The sequence below is a fragment of the Anabrus simplex genome, chromosome 2 (genome assembly GCF_040414725.1).
Source record: "Anabrus simplex isolate iqAnaSimp1 chromosome 2, ASM4041472v1, whole genome shotgun sequence".
Lineage (NCBI taxonomy): Eukaryota > Metazoa > Arthropoda > Insecta > Orthoptera > Tettigoniidae > Anabrus > Anabrus simplex.
The window spans coordinates 457,996,036-458,016,743 of NC_090266.1; the positions used below are offsets into that span (position 1 = coordinate 457,996,036).

Sequence of the window (20,708 nt, forward strand, 5' to 3'; positions counted from 1 at the left end):
TCAATCAATCAATCAATCAATCAATCAATCAATCAATCAATCAATCAATCAATCAATCAATCAATCACTACTGATCTGCATTTAGGGCAGTCGCCCATGTGGCAGATTCCCTATCTGCTGTTTTCCTAGCCTTTTCTTAAATGATTGCAAAGAAATTGAAAATTTATTGAACATCTCTCTTGGTAAGTTATTCCAATCCCTAACTCCCCTTCCTATCTATATATATAAAATAACTTGTCCTGACTGACTGACTGACTGACTGACTGACTGACTGACTGACTGATTCATCATCGCCGAGCCAAAACTACTGGACATAAAGAAATGAAATTTTGGGGATATATTCATATTAAGATGTAGGTGCTCGCTAAGAGAGGATTTTTGGATATTCCATCGCTAAGGGGGTGAAAAGGGGGGTGAAATTTTAAAATGAGTGTATCTATATCTCAAAACTTTAAAAGTTTACAGATGTAAAATTTGGTATTTAGAATCTTCTTTAAAAATAAGGAAACACGTATTTTTTTTATTTTCAGAAAATCCCAATAGGAGGGGTGAAAAAGAGTGAAAAATGGGGAAAATGGGTTGAATGCCTTTAATCAGGATACCGGTACTTATATCTCAGAAACTGAAGGTATTACAGACCTGAAAATTGGTACTTTTGATCTCTTTTAAAAATAAAGAAACACGTATTTTTTTGTTTGTGGAAAATCCAATTAATGGGGGGGGGGGAAATGGGGTTATTTTTTAAAATGAGTGTATCTATATCTCAAAACTTTTAAAGTTTATAGATGTAAAAATAGGTATTTAGAATCTCCTTTAAAAATAAAGAAACATCTATTCTTTTGTTTTCAGAAAATCCCAATAGGAAGGGTGTAAAAGGGTGAAAAATGGGTTGAATGCCTTTAATGAGGCTACTTATATTTCAGAACCTGAAGATATTACAGACCTGAAAATTGGCATTTTGGATCTACTTTAAAAGTAAAGAAACACGTATTTTTCCTTTTTTGGAAAATCCAAAAATTGGGGAGGGGGGAAAGGGGGGGTGAATTTTTGAAAATGAGTGTGTCTACACCTTAAAACTTTAAAATTTACAGATGTAAAAATTGGTAGTTAGAATCTCCTTTAAAAATAAAGGAACATGTATTTTTTTCCCCTGTAAATCCTAATAGGAAGGGTGTAAAAGGGTGAAAGATGTGTTGAATGCCTTTAATGAGGATACATATATCTCAGAAACGAAAGATATTACAGAACTGAAAATTTGTATACGGGATCTCCTTTAAAAATAAAGAAACACGTATTTTTTAGTTTTTGGAAAATCCAATTAATGGCGGTTAAACAGGAGTGACAAATTGGGGTGAATTTTTTGAAAGACTATATCTACAGAATATCTTGGAAACGTAAAATGTTACAGACGTAAAAAGTGGGTGTTTGGAATCTCCTGTAAATGTAAAGAAACATAGGTGATTTGTTTTCGGAAACTCCACTTAAGGGGAACTCAAAAGGGGTGAAATTTTAAAATGAGAATTTTTACAGTATATCTAAAAAACTTAACATGTTACAGAAGTGAAAAATGGTATTTTTTTATCTCTATTAAACATAAAGAGACGTGTATTTTTAGTTTTCGCAAATACCACTTGGGTGGTGGTGGGGGGGTAAAATTGACTGAAAATGGTGTTGAATTCTTTTAATTAGGCTACTGGTATCTCAAAAATGAAGATGTTACAGACGTGAAATTTAATATTTGCAATCTGCTTTAAAAATAAAGAAACACGTATTCTCGGAAAATCCAATGAAGGGGGGGGGGGGAGGTTTGAAAGAATTGAAAAATTAATTGACTTAATTGTATGAGAATACATACATCTAATAAAAACTAAAGTTGTTACAGACGTGATTCGTATTTGGATCTCCTTTAAAAAAAAAAGAAAAACCGCGTTTTGGTGGGGAAACCATCTTGGTGGGCGGGAGTGTAAAGGAGTTGAATTCCTTTCATGAGGACACATAAATCAAAAACTGAAGAAGTTAGAGTCGTGATAATTGGTATTTAGAAGATCCTTTACTATTAAAGAAACAAGTATTTTTTGCGGGAAAATTCACTTGGGGGGGGGGGAGTATTTTGAAATGAAGTGAAAAAAGTAAATTATTTTTATGGGGATACTTATATCTCAAAACTGAAGGTAATAGATGTGAACATTGGTGTTTGGAATCTCCCTTAAACATAAAGAAACAAGCATTCTTTTAATTTCTTTTTTTGGGGGGGGGGTGGCGGTAAATAAACTTAACGGCGGTGGGGTGTAGAAGGAGGTCAGACCAATTGATTTTACTGTTATTAATGTACTGATAAGGATCCTCCGTTGCTCAGGCGTCAGCGCACCGGCCTCTCACAGCTGGGTTCCGTGGATCAAATCCCGGTCACTCCATGTGACATTCGTGCTGGATAAAACGGAAACGGGACAGGTTTTTCTCCGGATACTCCGGTTTTCCCTGTCATCAGCCATTCCAGCAAGACATAATTGTAATAATAATAATAATAATAATAATAATAATAATAATAATAATATTCCGGACCGTCGTCAAATGTGCGGACCGCACTGGAAACGGCTCCTGGACCGGTAATGGCTAAGAATGCAGTCCGGCCGGGGGTGCCGCCAAGGCACCCAATATGACACCACGCCGGATCTCCTGAAGGATTTTATCCATATTAAAAATGATTATAGGAAAAGATGGCTAAGAATTACGGACCCAACTGACCGGGAGGAATACCTGAGCCTAGCCCGGGAAGTATGAAATCGATTGCTGGAAAGGAAGATTGAAAAATGTGAGGAAACGTGCGGTATTCTAATAGAAAACGAGTCAGATCGTGAATTTTGGTAGATTCTCGCAGAAAACGAGTCAGATCGCGAGTTTCGGCGGATTATATATCTAAAACAATAAGCATTCAATTATAAATTTCAGTATAATACCGTAGCGAAGCACGGTTATCTTGCTAGTAAACTAATATTTGCCCCAATTTGTCCTCTTGAATTCCAACTTTATCTTCATATTGTGATTTTTCCTACTTTTACAGACACCACTTGAACTTATTTATCTACTAATATCATTCCACGCCATCTCTCCACTGACAGCTCGGAACATACCGCTTATATGGAATTTCATCTTGGCTGTCATCTCATTTTTTTGTTGATGAAATTTGGTGGTTATATCAACTTCATCTAATTTTAATTCTATCCATCTCTCTTTTCAGATTCTCTAAATTATTGCATGATTCAAACTTCAATCATGCCATGCTCCAACTCACAGAATGTCAGTGTTCATCTTTATGATTTCCTGCTGTGGTCATAGGCCCTCTGAAACTACAGTACATTTGTTATATTGAATTTCCATTAGCAGTGTAGATCTGAATGGGGGGGGGGCTATTTTACTTCCACAATATTTTACCTGGGATGAAGCCATCATTAGTACGTCATACAGTAATACATAGAGAAATGATGTCATCAAAAGATATTGCTGTAGTTTTCTGTTGCTTTCAGCAATGCAGCATTGTCAACATAGCTAAACTATGTTTGGTAATATCAGAAGACCCATTCAGTCAACCATCCACACTGCCATTTTTATAATTTCTTAACGGCTTATGGCTGTATCTATGGATTGGCTAACTCTTTCAGTGGGACTCAAAAGCCTCCCTTCTGTGACTAGTTCACTTTGTCCGCAGGGAAGCCTTTCATAAGTATTAATATTTCTTCACTTCTCTTCATACCTGCAATTATTCTGTCCAAAACTGTCCTTAGCTTTCCTTTTAACAGTGTAAAATTTCATTTTTTAAAGCCCCTTTAATATAGTATTTCTTCCTTTCCTTCACCCAACCTTATTACTTTCAGACTCGGCATTTTCTTTGCAGTTTTCTTATATCTCCGTTTTAACATCCTGACCAGAAGAACCTTTTACCAAGCAAGTGGTTGCGCGGTTTCAGTCACGAAGCTATCAGCTTGCATTCGGGAGATAGTTGGATTGAATCCCACTGTTGGAAACCCTGAAGAAGGTTTTCTGTAGTCAGTAGCAGCGATTGGGAAACAGAAGTGGAGGGAGGGGGCCACAGATATTTAGATACAGCAAAAAAGATACCAGGGGTCTGGGGGTTATAGTTGGAGGTAGAAAACAAAATTTGAAAAAATAGCTGCAAAATGGTAAGTTTTTATGCTCTCTGTGCAAATTTTGACAGAGAAGTAATGGTTGACAGTTTACCAACTTAACTGCAGTAATAATAATTTGTTGAGATTCTGATTCTGTACTATACAATAAAATTTTCACCAATGAAGCAATCACACCTATATTTCAATTAAATAGAAGTAAGACGTGATTATAAAATAAGAAACCATTTAATATTTTACTACATACTAAGAAAGTTCAGACACTAGGTAGAATTTCATAGACACATTGACTGAGTGAGACAGCCAGACTGATGAATGCGCATGGGCAAGCAGGTTAATCATACCTTATTGTTCATGACCTCGATAAAAATATACTCCTGCTTCCCTTCCTCACAGCGCATGCTAGAAATGCAATTATTATCTGATGCCACAAACTTCCACAAAGCCCCAAGCTTCTTTGAGGAGAAGTAGGGAAAGGTAGGTGGTGGAGGGGGTAACTACCGCTGAGCTATTGAAAGCGAAATTAAGCCTTGTCACCCTAACATAGTCACCAGGAACCGATGTGAACACTTCGGTAATAGCTAGCAAAGTGAACATTCCTCCACTCTCAGGCATGCTGCAGGACATGGACTTGTCCACATACAAAACTAATTTATTGCACAACTAAGGTTTTTTGCCATTGGACACTAATTGCTCTTCTACACACTGCTGGATGAGTCTCCACTACTTGCTGTGGCATTGTACGAATTGGTTAGCTGCTTTGAATGACATTTTGTGTATATTTCCGCTAAGTAATGTTTTAATATTTAAAGAATTAGGTGATAAGACAGCAGGTTTTGTGTAAATTGTTTCGTTTTATTTTATAACTTCTAATTTTAGGTGGATAAAATGGAATAAGAATTTAATTCTTTCTCCACAAAGTGGGGTGGCAATTGCTCTCCCCCCACCCAATTGCTGCAACTGTCCGTGGTTTCTCATTTTCACACCGGGCTGTATCTTAATTTATTAAGGCCATGGTTGCATCCTTTCCATTCCTAGCCCTTTTGTATCCCATCTTCTCATACGACCTATTTGTGTTGGTGCAACGTAAAGTAAATTGTAAACATTTAAAAAAATAATCATTTCCATTGAGATGATACTTTTCATAATCCATTATTAATTCTGTATGTCCAACTGTTAAATTGTCCATCCTCTCATCCTTTCACTCCTTGATTACAGTTTACTAGCCAATAGGGTCTCTATTCTCTCTGCTTTATAGCTTAATTTCTCCCAGCTTTTCTCTTGATGTTTTATAGCGACTAACCAATGGCTACTTTTACACTCAGGTCAACTCTGTTTTAGTCCAAACTTCTCCTTGTTTTAGAAACTCGAGCAAGCTGCTCTCTCTCATGTCATCACCGGCCATTTTATCACAACCCCCTTTCCATATATTGTTTTCTAAATACTGGTCATGTTTGTGTGAAACTTCTCTGCCCTCTGAGTCTACATTTATTACATTGAATTTCCACTAGCAATTACATATTTCTACCTCCTCTGATAACTCTGATGACTTTCACATCTTACATAACCATATATACCTGGCCTGTATAAGGATACAATGTATAATTTCTCTTATCTTAAACCTGAAGATTTTGTTTGGTTATTTTTAAATTTCATGGCTGGAAAAGATATCCTCAAACAAAATTAATGTCCCTTTCCCCTCATCTCTCCCCATCAATTCTGTATTTATAATTTCTGTATTCTTGTTTGGCCATGACTACTCCTACAACAATCTCTGGCTCATTCACCTTTAACTTACAGATTTGAAGCAGGCAGTTGGTTACATAATACCATGTTCTCTATTTCTTAAAACTATTTTATAATAACAGCTTTTCAGGAGTTTGTTTAAATACAGGCCTTCTCACCCTAAATCCCAATCTTTTGTCCATGCTGTCATTTTCAAATCTACTACTACTAAACACATTCATAAGCACTCTGATCACTGCATCAATTACCATCTTTCAATATCTTATCTACGTAATTGCCCACTGATTGCTGTGGAAGCCTAGGAGAATATCTAAACAAATGATATACGGTCTCACCGCTTACAGTGTACAAAATAATGTTCTCAATACTCCTTGTCCCTACATTAATAATACTTTTTGTTCTTCATCTTTTAATTGCACCAGTGTTCTTAACTGCTCACTTCCTGTTCCTAGAAAATATTTCACTCCAGGTATTTATCCTGCAGGCTCTATTCAATTTGACTCATTAAAGCTCTCTTTTCCCTGTTTCCTGCAGTATGTGAAGAAGATTTCACAGGTTCCCTACGTTGTTAATTAATGTTGATTATATAATTGGTTATAAGTTCCTCTTTTCCTATGATTCATTTTCTCTTGAATTCACTCACATAATGGAATACTACTTTCCCTACATGTACACTGACTGGCATGAAAAATGGATCACCTGTGAAATATAGCATTCTAGTGGGATAATTTGATTTGTATCATTTCATCTGGCAATTACTGAACTTTCGTTTTCCATATGATGTGAGTACAGCAAGCTGTTCTTGAACAGAGGAGCCACAAATCCTTCTCTTCAAGTCGTGAGCCACTGCTTTATTGAAGGTATTGCAGAAAATTGATTTTATGGCTGCAGTTACATTAGGTAAGATGGGCCAATACAACAAAAGGTGGCCAGCTGTTTTCAATTATTCAGGTCAGCAATTATGAATATTATGACAATTTTGTGAAAGGTTCTATGGAATAGAGACACCATTCACTCAGAATGAAGTTGTAAAAGCCATAGCCTTGGTGGATGATGGAAGCATACGCTATGGAGCAAATGTCCTCCGGCCATCGTACTGGATCATTCAATGTTCTGTTTAACATTTTAGAGAGTTTGGTCCTTTTGATAGAAGGCCCAGGTCAGGACCCAGAAGACATACATCTTTGAGGGACGAAAGATTCCTTGTCATCCGGATTTTGCAAGACTGTCACACTACTGCGTTTCTGGCCAAAAACCATCTCTCAAATGTCCGAAATGTTCATGTAAGTGAGAGAACAGTAAGACGAAGACTAAAGGAGGCCAATATGAAGTCAAGTCATCTGAGTTTTGTGAGGCAGTATTAGGACTGGACTACAGAACAGTGAAGCAAGGTTCTTTTCTCAGATGAAAGCAGATTCAGCCTCAGGTCTCCAGGCGGGCATGAAAGGGTCTGGAGGAGATGGGGAGAGAGGTATTCACCAGCTTTTTTCTCCACAAGAGTGCTGTTTGGAGGAAGTTCCATAATGGTATGGGGCAGCCTAAATTCCCACAGAACTTGTGGTCATGGATCGTGGGGTGCTCAATGTCTAGAGGTACATCCTTGAGGTTCTCAATGAACTTGTAGTTGTTTTTTGCAAAAACTTCACATTGATGCATGACAATGCATGCCTGCATGCTGCCTGATATATCATACAGTTCCTCCGTGATGTTGAGATACAAACTCTGGTCTGGTGAGCATGTAGCCCAGACTTAAGTCCCATTGAATACATGTGGAATGTGCTTGGTCAGAGACTGCAGATCCATGACATTGAGACCCTGCAAGAACTGAGGGAAATTTTGGTTGAAGATCAGAATGATTTGAGCAAAGGGTGGAAAAACATCCTTTTAGTGTTTTTCATGCTTTTACAACATTTTCAGTGGTCATGTAAAACGTAGTTTGTGTTAAGTGCCATTTGACCTATGGTAGTGATGACGAAAATGTGCTGGATTTGACGAGACTGATAATGCAAGCCCATTTTTAAAACATTTCATGTTAAGTTCATACCCAAAATGGTTTATTCTTAATTGTTTTATGTTTTACATAATATAATTTAGTAAATTAAGAAGTAAAATATGCTAGTTGGTCCAAAAAATAAAAATAATCAAAATGCTAGTGATCCATTTTCCACAGTGATCAGTGTTTAAACTTTTAGGTGTCCATGGAACTACTGCTCAAGATGAACGTCCCTTTCCTGAAAATTGGCTCTGGAGATGCAGCGAACTTCCCAATGTTAGAATATGCTGCAGCAACAGGGAAACCATTGGTGATATCAACAGGTCGGAATTATATCATAACATCAGAATAGTCATTGCTCATACATAAATCAATTGCAGTGAATTTTATGTAGGTACTTTTTCTTCCCATATGATATTCATTATATGATGGACGGATATTCTCGTAAGTCTTTGTACTCCTCTTGCACTGTATTTTACATTTGGATTTTCATTCCATTGTAGAGAAACTTAGTTGTATATAAATAAATAAATAAATAAATAAATAAATAAATAAATAAATAAATGAATGAATGAATGAATATGCTTAACACATTAACCCATTGGTAGAGGCCAGGGCTGGATTTACTTGTTGACTAGGCGATGATCTTCACACACTTATCCCACCCAATATCACCACCCCCTTTTAGCAGTCGCAATTAAAAAGTGAGAACTTTATCAAAAATGTGGCTCACACAACCCACACATGTTGTTTTAACCCTACCAGTGTTCAGTTATTGCTTAAAGTAGAAAATAAAATAATGATGGTAGTCTAGCCAAGTCAAATTTACATAAACAATTTTTTTGTTAATTTATAACTACTACTCCAGGCTCCTTATAAAAGAGTACAATGATATAGATAAGTATATGAGTACAGATCAGTTTACTTACAAATATATTCACTCACTTAGTTCACAGTGGTGATACTCACAAGGGAGGAGTGGGCCGCAGATGCTGGGGCCCGTCTTAGGTCTGGGGGATGTACATGGTACACAGATGGCTCGCGGACAGAGACGGGCACAGGCGCCGGGTTCTGGGGGCCTAAGACAAGGCTCTCCTTTCCCATGGGTAAATAGGCCGAAGTATATGCAATACTGCCTGTGCTGTATATATATGGAACATGCCTGGACATAGAAGATGCATCACCATTTGCAGTGATAGCCAGGCAGCGTTAAAAGCACTATGCGCAGTTAGAACAACATAAAAAATGGTATGGGAATTGCCAAAGGATATTAGATCAGCTGTGTGAACTTAGCTCAGTTACCCTATTATGGGTTCCTGGGCACACAGGTATCAGTGGAAATGAAGAAGCTGACAAATTAGCGAAACAAGGCTCAAAAGGTCCTTTCATAGGACCAGAGCCCTTCCCGGGAGTGTCACTCCGAAGCATGAAACTGGTAATGTCCCAATGGACAAACCAGTCTCACTTAGACATTTGGAAGAGGTTAACCATAGCATGGCAGGCACGTGAACTTATCAAAGGGCCTAGCCAAAGTTATAAAAAGGTCCTAATAAAAATTTGAATAGGACCAGAATGCAAATGGTAGTTGGACTGTTGACAGGCCACAATACCTTACAGAGACACCTACACATCATGAAAATCAGTCAGGATCCGATGTGTAGAAGATGCAGTAGGGAGGAAGAGACCTCCGCGCATGTGTTGTGTCAGTGCGAGGCTCTTGCAAGCACTAGACATCGATATCTTGGCTCACATTTCGTGAGCCTGGAAGACATCAGGAATGCCAACATCCGGACACTGGTATCCTTTGTAGGAGCACTAGGGTTGGACTAGGCAAACCCATTTAAGGGACACAAAGGGTCTTCACAGACCTATGTTTGGAGCCCTGCGAAGGCAGGGCTCACCCATTCTTTATCTATCTATCTATTCACTCACTTGAGTTGAAGAGAAAAAATACGGTTTGGCTTTTGAATGTATTACAGTATTTCATTTTTTACATCATGTTTTTTCTTTTTTGTAACAAATTCATCAACAACATTCTCTAAATCAACCTCCTTCGTGATTTCTGCTTATATGGCAAGTAGTACAGAGGCTGACAATCTCTCTGCTCCCTGGTTGATCTTGAAAGAAGTTGCTAAGATTAATGTTTTTTAATGGAACTTTGGTACAGAGAAGAAAGTTGCAAGAAAGTTAAACTAATGAAAAATATAAGTAAATTTAATAACAGGCTGATGTTTCAGTTTATTATTTCTATGTCATTTGAGATGTTTTAAAATGATTTTTGAATAAAGATGAGCCTTTTAAAATATTATAATATATCAATTTATTGCTAACCTTAAATAGTTTTTATTCGGCAGAGTGTAGGAAATGAACGTCCCCACCATGCAGTTTGTAGCTGGTATAAATAATTAAGAAGTAAAATATGCTAGTGAGTCCAAAAAATAAAAATAATCAAAATGCAAGTGATCCATTTTCCACAGTGATCACTGATTAATTTTTTAGGTTCCCATGGAACTACTGCTCAAGAGAGTCTGTAATGACCCTTAGGGTGATTTTGATATTTGGATACACTTTCAGTGTGCCTTTTTCCTCATAAATTTACTGAATTTAATTAGGCTAATAGCAGTTTCTTTTTCACGAGAAGTTTTCTGTTGTAGGAATGCCTTTAAATGCAAACTTTCATCAATCACTGATTGTTCAAGATTGTTGGGGTAGACTGTCTCCAGTTCTGTAGTTTTCCAGAAATCTTTGAAAATGAAAATGACTTCATCTCTTCCAAAAATCTGAAAGTCCTGTGTAGATTGTTGTACATTTCCATATACCTCTTAAGCTCGGCACTAAGAGAGTCTGTAATGACGTGGAAGTTGTTGGATCCTGAGAAAGGAGTATAATTAATTTTGCATTCATCAGGGGCTAAAGTCCTTCTTTTCCTCTGACTCTCATGTGTACTAATTTAGACATGACTTTTCTTTTGCTAAAGTTATGAAATGATCATAATCATTTCTCATTTCTGTAATAAAGTCAGCCAAGGAATAGAAATACTCTCTTACTTTACCAAAAATAATAGTTTTGTACTGAAATTTGCCACTGATTTTCTTGACTCTTTCCAAAACACTGTTCCAAAATATGGATAAAAGTGCCATTTTAAGAGTCTCAAGATTTGATATATAATTTAACTGACAAAGTTTTAATCCACCTACTCAATACTATACAATAATTGTAATGCCTATGTATACATTACAATGTATTAGGGGACTAGTTTCGGCCCTGTTTGGGTCATCATCAGCGTAAATAAGGTACACTTTTTATTTGTTGATATCAAGGAACAATATTTTGTCATAAATTGATAAAATTAATCCAATGAGCAAAATGTGTAATGTGATAACATGTATATAAAATGGTGAAATCCATGAAATGTTATGTGAGATAAAATTATATCGTGGTACTGATCAATAAATAGTGAAAAGTTCAAGTTTACATATTGCAGTGAGACTATAAATATAGTACGACATCGATTATTTACAATAATGGTTGAAATATTGCACTTTATGTATACATTAAAATTGCCTAGCGATAAGGTATAAAATGCCGGTCTGAATATAAAGTTCAGGTGCTTGTAGTGAATTCTGTTGTTGTTTGAGTCATCAGTCCGTAGACTGGTTTGATGCAGCGTTCCATGCCACCCTATCCTGTGCTAACATTTTCATTTCTACGTAACTATTGCATCCTACATCTGCTCGAATCTGCTTGTCATATTCATATCTTGGTCTACCCCTACCGTTCATACCACCTACACTTCCTTCAAAAACCAACTGAACAAGTCCTGGGTGTCTTAAGATGTGTCCTATCATTCTATCTCTTCTTCTCATCAAATTTAGCCAAATCGATCTCCTCTCACCAATTCGATTCAGTATCTCTTCATTCGTGATTCAATCTATCCATCTCACCTTTAGCATTCTTCTGTAACACCACATTTCAAAAGCTTCTATTCTCTTTCTTTCTGAGCTAGTTATCGTCCATGTTTCACAGCGATACAATGCCACGCTCCACATGAAAGTCTTCAAAAACATCTTTCTAATTCCTATATCAATGTTTGAAGTGAGCAAATTTCTTTTCTTAAGAAAGCTCTTCCTTGCTTGTGCTAGTCTGCATCTTATGTCCTCCTTACTTCTGCCATCGTTAGTTATTTTACTACCCAAGTAACAATATTCATCTACTTCCTTTAAGACTTCATTTCCTAATCTAATATTTCCTACATCACCTGCCTTCGTTCGACTGCACTCCATTACTTTTGTTTTGGACTTATTTATTTTCATCTTGTACTCCTTACCCAAGACTTCGTCCATACCATTCAGCAGCTTCTCGAGATCCTCTGCAGTCTCAGATAAAATAACAATATCATCGGCAAATCTCAAGGTTTTGATTTCCTCTCCTTGGATTGTGATTCCCTTTCCAAATTCCTCCTTGATTTCCTTTACTGCCTGTTCTATGTAAACATTGAAAAGGAGGGGGGACAAACTGCAGCCTTGCCTCACTCCTTTCTGGATTGCTGCTTCTTTTTCAAAGCCCTCGATTCTTATCACTGCAGACTGATGTTTATACAGATTGTTGATAATTCTTCGTTCTCGGTATCTGATCCCAATCACCTTCAGAATCTTAAATAGCTTGGTCCAGTCAACATTATCGAATGCCTTTTCTAGTCTACGAATGCCATGTACGTGGGCTTGTCCTTCTTGATTCGATCCTCTAAGATCAGACGTAAAGTCAGGATTGCTTCACGTGTTCCTACATTTATTCTGAAGCCAAATTGATCTTCTCCCAACTCAGCTTCAACTTGTTTTTCCATTCTTTTGTAAATAATATGTGTTAAAATTTTGCAGGCATGAGATACTAAACTAATGGTGTGGTAGTTTTCACACCTGTCAGCACCAGCTTTCTTGGGAATAGGTATAACAACATTCTGCCGAAAATCAGATGGGTCTTCTCCCGTCTCATACATCTTACACACTATCCACCTTGCCATGCTGGTTTCTCCTAAGGCATTCAGTAATTCAGAGGGAATGTCATCAATTCCAGGTGCCTTGTTCCTATTTAGGTCTCTCAAAGCTCTGTCGAATTCTGACATCAAAATTGGGTCTCCTATTTCATCAGCATCAACAGCCTCTTCATGTTCCAGAACTATATCATCTACATCATTACCTTGATACAACTGTTGATATGTTTCTGCCATTTTTCTGCCTTGTCTTCTTTCCTTAGAAGTGGTTTTCCATGTGAGCTCTTAATATTCATACACCTAGATTTCCTTTCTCCAAAGGTTTCCTTGATTTTCCTTTATTGAGCATCTACCTTTTCTAGGACCATACAACTTTCAACATCCTTGCACTTCTCCTTCAGATATACTTCCTTAGTTGTCCTGCACTTTCTATTCACTTCATCCTTTAATCGCCTGTATTCTTTTCTGCCCTCTTCATTTCTAGCATTCTGGTACTTTTGTTGTTCATCAATCAGGTCTAGTATCTCCTGAGTTATCCTTTGCTTCTTAGTTGATCTTTCCTTTCTTTCTAACATTTCTTCAGCATCCCTAGAGACTTCATTCTTCATGACTGTCCATTCTTCCTCTATTGTGTTTCCTTCAGCCTTTTCATTTAGCCCTTGTGCAACGTGTTTCCTGAAACAATCCCTCACACTCTTTTCTTTCAACTTGTCTAGATCCCATCTTTTTGCATTCTTTCCTTTCTTCAATTTCTTCAACTTCAGATGGCATTTCATGACCAACAAGTTGTGGTCAGAGTCAACGTCTGCTCCTGGGAAAGTTTTGCAATCCAACACCTAGTTTCTGAATCTCTGCCGAATCATAATGAAGTCTATTTGATACCTTCCAGTGTCTCCAGGTCTCGTCCCCGTATACAGCCGTCGTTACCGGGCGAGTTGGCCGTGCGCGTAGAGGCGCGCGGCTGTGAGCTTGCATCCGGGAGATAGTAGGTTCGAATCCCACTATCGGCAGCCCTGAAAATGGTTTTCCGTGGTTTCCCATTTTCACACCAGGCAAATGCTGGGGCTGTACCTTAATTAAGGCCACGGCCGCTTCCTTCCAACTCCTAGGCCTTTCCTATCCCATCGTCGCCATAAGACCTATCTGTGTCGGTGCGACGTAAAGCCCCTAAAAAAAAAAAAAAAAAAAAAAAAAAAAAAAGCCGTCGTTTGTGGTGTTTGAACCAAGTATTGGCAAGGATTAAATTATGATCGGAGCAGAATTCAACCAGCCGACTTCCTCTTTCATTCCTTTGTCCCAATCCAAATTCTCTTACTGTATTATCTTCTCTTCCTTGGCCTACCACTGCATTCCAGTCTTCCATCACAATTAAATTCTCGTCACCTTTTACATGTTGTATTAAAATTAAATCTTCTATCTCTTCACATATTCTTTCGATTTCCTCATCATCTGCTGAACTAGTAGGCACATAGACCTGCACTATTGTGGTGGGCATTGGTTTGGTGTCTATCTTGACGACAATAATTCTTTCACTGTGCTGGTCGTAGTAGCTTACCCGCTGCCCTATTTTCTTATTCATTATTAAACCCACTCCTGCATTATCCCTGTTTGATTTTGTGTAGATAATTTGGTAGTCGCCTGACAAAAATTCTGTTCTTCCTGCCAACGTACTTCACTTATACCAACTACATCTAACTTTTGTCTATCCATCTCTCTTTTCAGATTCTCTAAACTACCACAACGATTCAAACTTCTAACATTTCACGCTGTGACTTGCAGAATGTCAGTATCCATCTTCCTGATGATCGCCCCCTCTCGTGTAGTCCCCACCCGGAGATCCGAATGGGGGACTAGTTTACCTCCGGAATATTTTACCCAGGAGGAAGCCATCATCAGTACATCATTCATACAGAACTGCATGTCCTCGGGAGTTAGTTACAGCTGTAGTTTCCCGTTGCTTTCAACCGCGAAGCAGTATCAACACACTAAGTCATGTTGAGTGTTATTACAAGGCCATATCAGTCAATCATCTAGACTGCCGCTGTTGAACTTCCGAAAGGCTGCTACCCCCCTTTCGATTCTATTGTTCCATTATGTCTTCTGTCAAATATTGAATATATGTTATGTACAACATTGGCGCAGAGGGTATCTATCTTGCTTAAAGTCCAGTGTTTAAGATTCAGAAAATGTATGCAGGCTGAATATAAGCGACTTCTTACCATATGAAGAGTTCTGCATATGATGAGAGGTGAAATTCCCAATCCAAGATGGAAACAATGGAACCTTACGCGGCAATGTGATCGACCTGACCGCCAGTGTGCAACCAGCGTGCCACGATTTTTTTTACTAGCGCTTAGCACTTCAATCACAAGGCACCTGTTGTACAGTAGGGTGTGTGTGAACTACTTCCGAGATACAGTGAAACTCGGTTAAGAAGTTCCCGCATAAGAAGTTTTCCTGCCTAAGAAGTGTGATATTCTTGATCCCTTGATCAGTTGCATTAAGATATATGTATATTTTTCCTGTTTAAAGTGTTCTGTTGTAAATATATTTCCCGGTTAAACAGTTCGGATTTTAGAGCCCCTTGAAATAGAAAACGTCTGCTCAAAGCAGCCCATGGTTAGAACCCTCCAGTCTCCATGCAAGTTGCACCCTGTGTTAGACCATTCACGCGCTCGCGGTGTGTCTCTGGTGTCACGGAACCTGTGCGGCCTTGCCAAGGCCGTACGACGTCACGCTATGATAACATGGACACCAGATGCTCACTCTCACCTTGTGGAATCGAATCGAACCCATCAGTCGAAATTTCCACTCCACCGTTCCATCTAGCAGAATAGAATCGAACGGGATTCTATGTGGGAAACATAAAGCATGCAATGGATGGTTTGATAAAACTTTAATGCAGTAATTTGCGGGCTGCGACTGGGTGAAGTCATTAATCGAGGTGGCCTAAACATTAATTAAAAACCGTAAAGTGTATTTATCCACAACATTACTGTTAATCTACCACAAAATTGAATATTCTAACCTGTTTGATTTTTCATTCCCTTGCTTATTTCCTTCCAGGCATTCTCTCTTACGTTGTTGTTGCAATAATACTTATGGGTCTTGTCGTAGAGGAAATTACGTTTTTGAACTAAACTAATAAGATTTTCCGTGTCCATTATTAGTGAGGTGTACATAAACAACTTCCCGACTCTATGCAAGAAACAGCCGACTTGCCAGCTGATACACATGCCGCCAAACAGCCGGCCGAAAGATCCCGATCGTCTACAAAGTTGAACGAATGTTGATAGCCAACTGGGTGTTGGTGGGAGGCACACAGAGGCATTGCAGTACCACTTGTTGGCATAAAATTGAAAGTTATTTTTAATTTTACCTTTATATGAGCTAAACATTGTATTATCGTGTCACTCGTAATTATTACATCACATTATTGGAACGTAGCACAAGGATGAGGAGACATGAAATAAAATTCTCGTGGGGAAAGAAACTGTTTACATTTAGATGTGCTAGCGTTGCTACTGCGCCTTTATTACTCCCACGTAATACCCCAGATACTTTTCCATGCACTAATTTCTGCAACTTCGAACCTGTTTCTTTTCTTCATTACCAATAGCATGAAGAGGATTGAAGCGGGAAAACAAACTCAGTACTGGCTTGGCCATGCGGTACTTGCAGAACAGCCAGAAACTACGCCCGTTGCTGTGACAACCAGTAAAAATGCAGGAGCAATTTAGGCCTAGGTTCTAAGAATCTCTAAGAATAAGTTGCCAGATTTCCCATTTGCTGCCGTTATCCTTGAAGCAGGTGTCGGGGGTGTGAGGAAGATAGAAAGCACATGTTAACAAACTGTTGTGCACGTCTTGTCTTTGTGTCTTGTAAGCCTAAGCTACGGATTGCCAAGCATAGTGTAGCATCGTAATTAGTATGAATAGGAGTCGGTGAAGTTAGTTGTACTTGTAATATCAATGTACAAACATTTTAAGTGAAAATGAGCGGAACTCAGAGGAAAGAGATCAAGTGAAAGGCACTAACAATAAAAGACAAAGTGGAGATTATAAGGAAAGTGGAGTCATCTACGCTTTCCCGTGTTGCTTTGGCAAAGGAGCTGGGGATGCTGCCATCTACTTTGAATGGCATTATAGTGAAGAAAGAACAGATCTTTGCTTCTGCAGGGAATACTTCAGCAAATTGCAAGAAAGTTAAATCTGAAAAAGTACGATGAAATAGAACAAGCTCTGCTAATATGGTTTAAACGGCAGCGAAGTTTAAACATATCTTTCAGTGGGACTATTGTGCAGGAGAAAGGCGCATGCAAATTAAGGGTGCCTTTTTACTGTGTCGAACGAGTGGCTGGACCGCTTTAAAAATCGAGCCGGCATCATTTACAAAACAATTTGTGGCGAAGCAGAGAGTGTAAGTGCGGAGGAAAGGGAAGCGTGGAAGGAAATGGTTCTGCCTGCTAAAATAAGCAAACCTTGCAACGTTTTTTAATAATATGTTCCCTTCTCTTATCAAATATATTTATAATACGGTCTGTTCAATTATTTTACTTTATCTCTAAAAATATGGTCATGATAATCTAATTTTTATATTGTGGCTTTCTGTTAGCAGCTCTTATATATCAGCCTATTTCGGTATTGTTCACAAACAAGGAAATCTGTTGGCTGTGTGTTTCACATGTATTTCAAAGTACAGAATAAGTTTTTGGGCATTACCCCTTTTAAGAAGTTTCCTGCTTAAGAAGATTTTTTTTTGCAGTCCCTTGAAAAACTCCTTATCAGAGTTTCACTGTATTTCTAAGTTATTTTACCAGTGAACGGAGAGGTTAGTTATAAAAATGAAACCGTTTTCTTCTCTAACTCGGAAGATAATGACGCTAGCCTTTCAGTATGAGAATTTTGGTAAGTAGTGTCCATGTCAAACTGATCTATTATGTTTTGCAAGACAAGAAACTCTTCACCAAATTAAATTTGAAATATATTTACTAACCACAAATTGTATATGTATATTTCAGATTCAGAAGAGTCAGTAGATGATGAGCTATGGGCTATGCATGACCTCTCAGATGATCCAGATTACTGTGCTGAGAGTTCAAGTGACAACGAAGCTGAAGAGCCTCCACGAAAGAAGTCCAGAGAAAGCTCAATTGAGACCTCAAGTAAAAATAACAATCTACATACCGGTAATACAGCGGACAAGAATGATACGAAACATCTGGAAAATTGCATTCATGAGGAAGATGCGGCATCATTTGAAGAAGATATGCAACCAGAACCATCTAATGAAAAACGCGAGAGTACAGAGGGGGAAGGTGCAGGAAGATGAAGAAGGAGATGAAATATTTGGTATGTGGCATAATCCTCAGGGAAGACATAAGAATTTTGCTTCCAGTGTTGGGACTTGAGATAAAGTTGAACTGAATGACAAATTTGACAGCCCTTCTCCATATGACTTCTACTGTAAATTCTTTAACAGTGAGCTTATCACTCTTATGGTGAACAAAACAAATTTGTATGCTGAACAAAAACTTGCTGTGGAAGGGCATTCTCCTTTCAGTTGTATCCGCTCATGGTCTCCAACCAACGAAAATAAAATGAGAAATTTCCTAGGTATTATAGGCTACATGGGTCTAGTGCACATGCCACACGTTGCAGATTACTGGAGTACATTATCTCTATACAGGAACGAAATATGTTCACCAACAATGAGCCGAAACAGATTCCAATTGTTATTAGCAATGTGGCACTTCTCTAATAATGAAGAATGTCCCCCTGGAGACAGGCTATTCAAATTATCTGCTCTTATCATGATGCTAGTGGCAAAGTACAAGGAGCTACTAACACCTGGCCAGACAGTCTGCATCGATGAATCTCTGATACCCTTCCGTGGAAGACTGATATTGAAACAGTTCATCCCAAACAAAGCACACAAGTACGGGGTCAAAGCTTTCAAACTTTGCTGTGCAAAAGGTTACATCTGGAATATAATAATATATGCAGGAAAGGAAAGAGATGGAGGAAGATCTGTCCCAACAGGCGTAGTTATGAAACTTGCCAAAGGTTTGCTTGGAGATGGAAGAGCCATAGTAACTGATGATTACTATACGAGCTTGGAGTTAGCTATGACACTACTTGATAATCAGATGCATCTTTTGGGAACTCTGAGAAAAAATAGGAAAGGTATACCAAAAGAACTTGTTGAGAAGAAACTGAAGAAAGGTGAAATGATTGCGAAGGAGAATGAAAAAGGCACAACTGTCCCCAAATGAAAAGATAAAAGGGACGTGCTTATATTGTCGACAAAACACGGTGAGGAAACTGTAGAAGTAGAAAGAAGGTGTAGTAACATCCGGAAACCAACAATGATTCTCGATTACAATGAAGGGAAAGATCATACAGACTTATTCAATCAGAAGAGCAGTTACGTTTCATCTCGGAGGAAATCTCTAAGATGGTACAAAAAGATAGCTATTGAGCTACTTTTTGGTACAATGTTGGTCAACGCACATATCCTGCACAAAAAAGTAACAGGAAAACCCATATCCATAACAAATTTTGAAGTGTTGTTATGGAACTCTTGAAAAAACAGGAAGAACCTGAAAGAGAGGAGGAACAATGCCCACCCAGGCCAAAAAGATCTGACAACAGGAAGGTACGAAGATACTGCAAAGGTTGTTACCAAAAAAAAAAAAGTGGATGGACTCATTCCAAAGAATGTTGTGAAATAAGTGGTTACATACTGTCCAGTGTGTGTCCAGCAGCCTCATTATTGTCTGCTGTGTTTTAGCGAGGCCCACAAGTAGTGTTGTAAACTGTTCTGGGTTGTGACGTGATGGTGGCATGTTTCATCTACCCTAAGCAAACATTCATGAAAGCCTACATCAACTCAAATATTGTATATATTGTAAAAAGTGTATTTATTATTTTCTATGCAGAAATGTTATCAGTGAATCGATGCTTTTCGTGAACATGTATTTCTATAAATTATTTCCTATTTACTCCTTCCCAAATGCTCAGTGGTTATGTAAAATGTTGCTATGTTGTCAATGAATGTTGTCAATTTAGAAAATGCAAATACACTCATGTTAACGCTATATTTACTGTGATAAGCATAGAAAACAGCTCAGGTATGGGTGCAACAATTTGGAAGGAATCAGTGTCGCCTATTGATTAGGTAAGCTTAAGGTTGGGGTGAAAATGGGAAATCACAGAAAACCATAACCAGGTTTCCCAACAGCAGGATTCAAACCCACAATCTCCAAAATCTTGTGTTTGCGAGTTAGCTAACACGGCACACCTAAGCGCAAGGCTAAACTGGTTGGACAGATACTCACATAATTGCCAATAAAAGGAAGTTGGATTAATAAAATATAAAGACTATATTTTGGAAACCAAGCACGCCAGGATATGGTACCAGGCCATAGCGGTATGCTAGCATAGCGAATTCAACAGCTCAGCGGTCTGCCGGCCCGGCAGCGAAAGTCATATAGCAACACCTGTCAGAGGTACTTTGTACCGCCATGGCCTCATGAGAAACTCACTCAGCAGTACAATGTACCGCTCTGGCAGCCAACGTGTTAATTAAGGTACAACCCCAGCATTTGCCTGGTGTGAAAATGGAAAACCACGGAAAACCATTTTCAGGGCTGCCAACAGTGGGATTCAAACCCACTATCTCCCGGATGCAAGCTCACAGCTGCTCGCCTCTGACTGCACGGTCACCTTCCCCGGTATATATAACTTTTGTTATGTAGTATTTATCAATAGGGTGACTAATAACATAGATATTTCTGATTTAAATTTATGCCTTCCCCTAAACTACCATTTCATCA

General features: G+C 38.4%; 1 protein-coding gene across 3 annotated transcripts in view; it reads left to right on the forward strand.

Moving 5' to 3' along the window:
* Window positions 1–20,708, forward strand: part of NANS (N-acetylneuraminic acid synthase) — a 101,647-nt gene that overhangs the window by 75,852 nt on the left and 5,087 nt on the right. For all 3 annotated transcript variants that reach the window (XM_067139160.2, XM_067139162.2, XM_067139161.2), the window contains exon 4: window positions 8,081–8,204. In XM_067139160.2, the coding sequence (XP_066995261.2) occupies window positions 8,081–8,204 (124 nt within the window). The remainder of the gene's footprint in view (window positions 1–8,080; window positions 8,205–20,708) is intronic.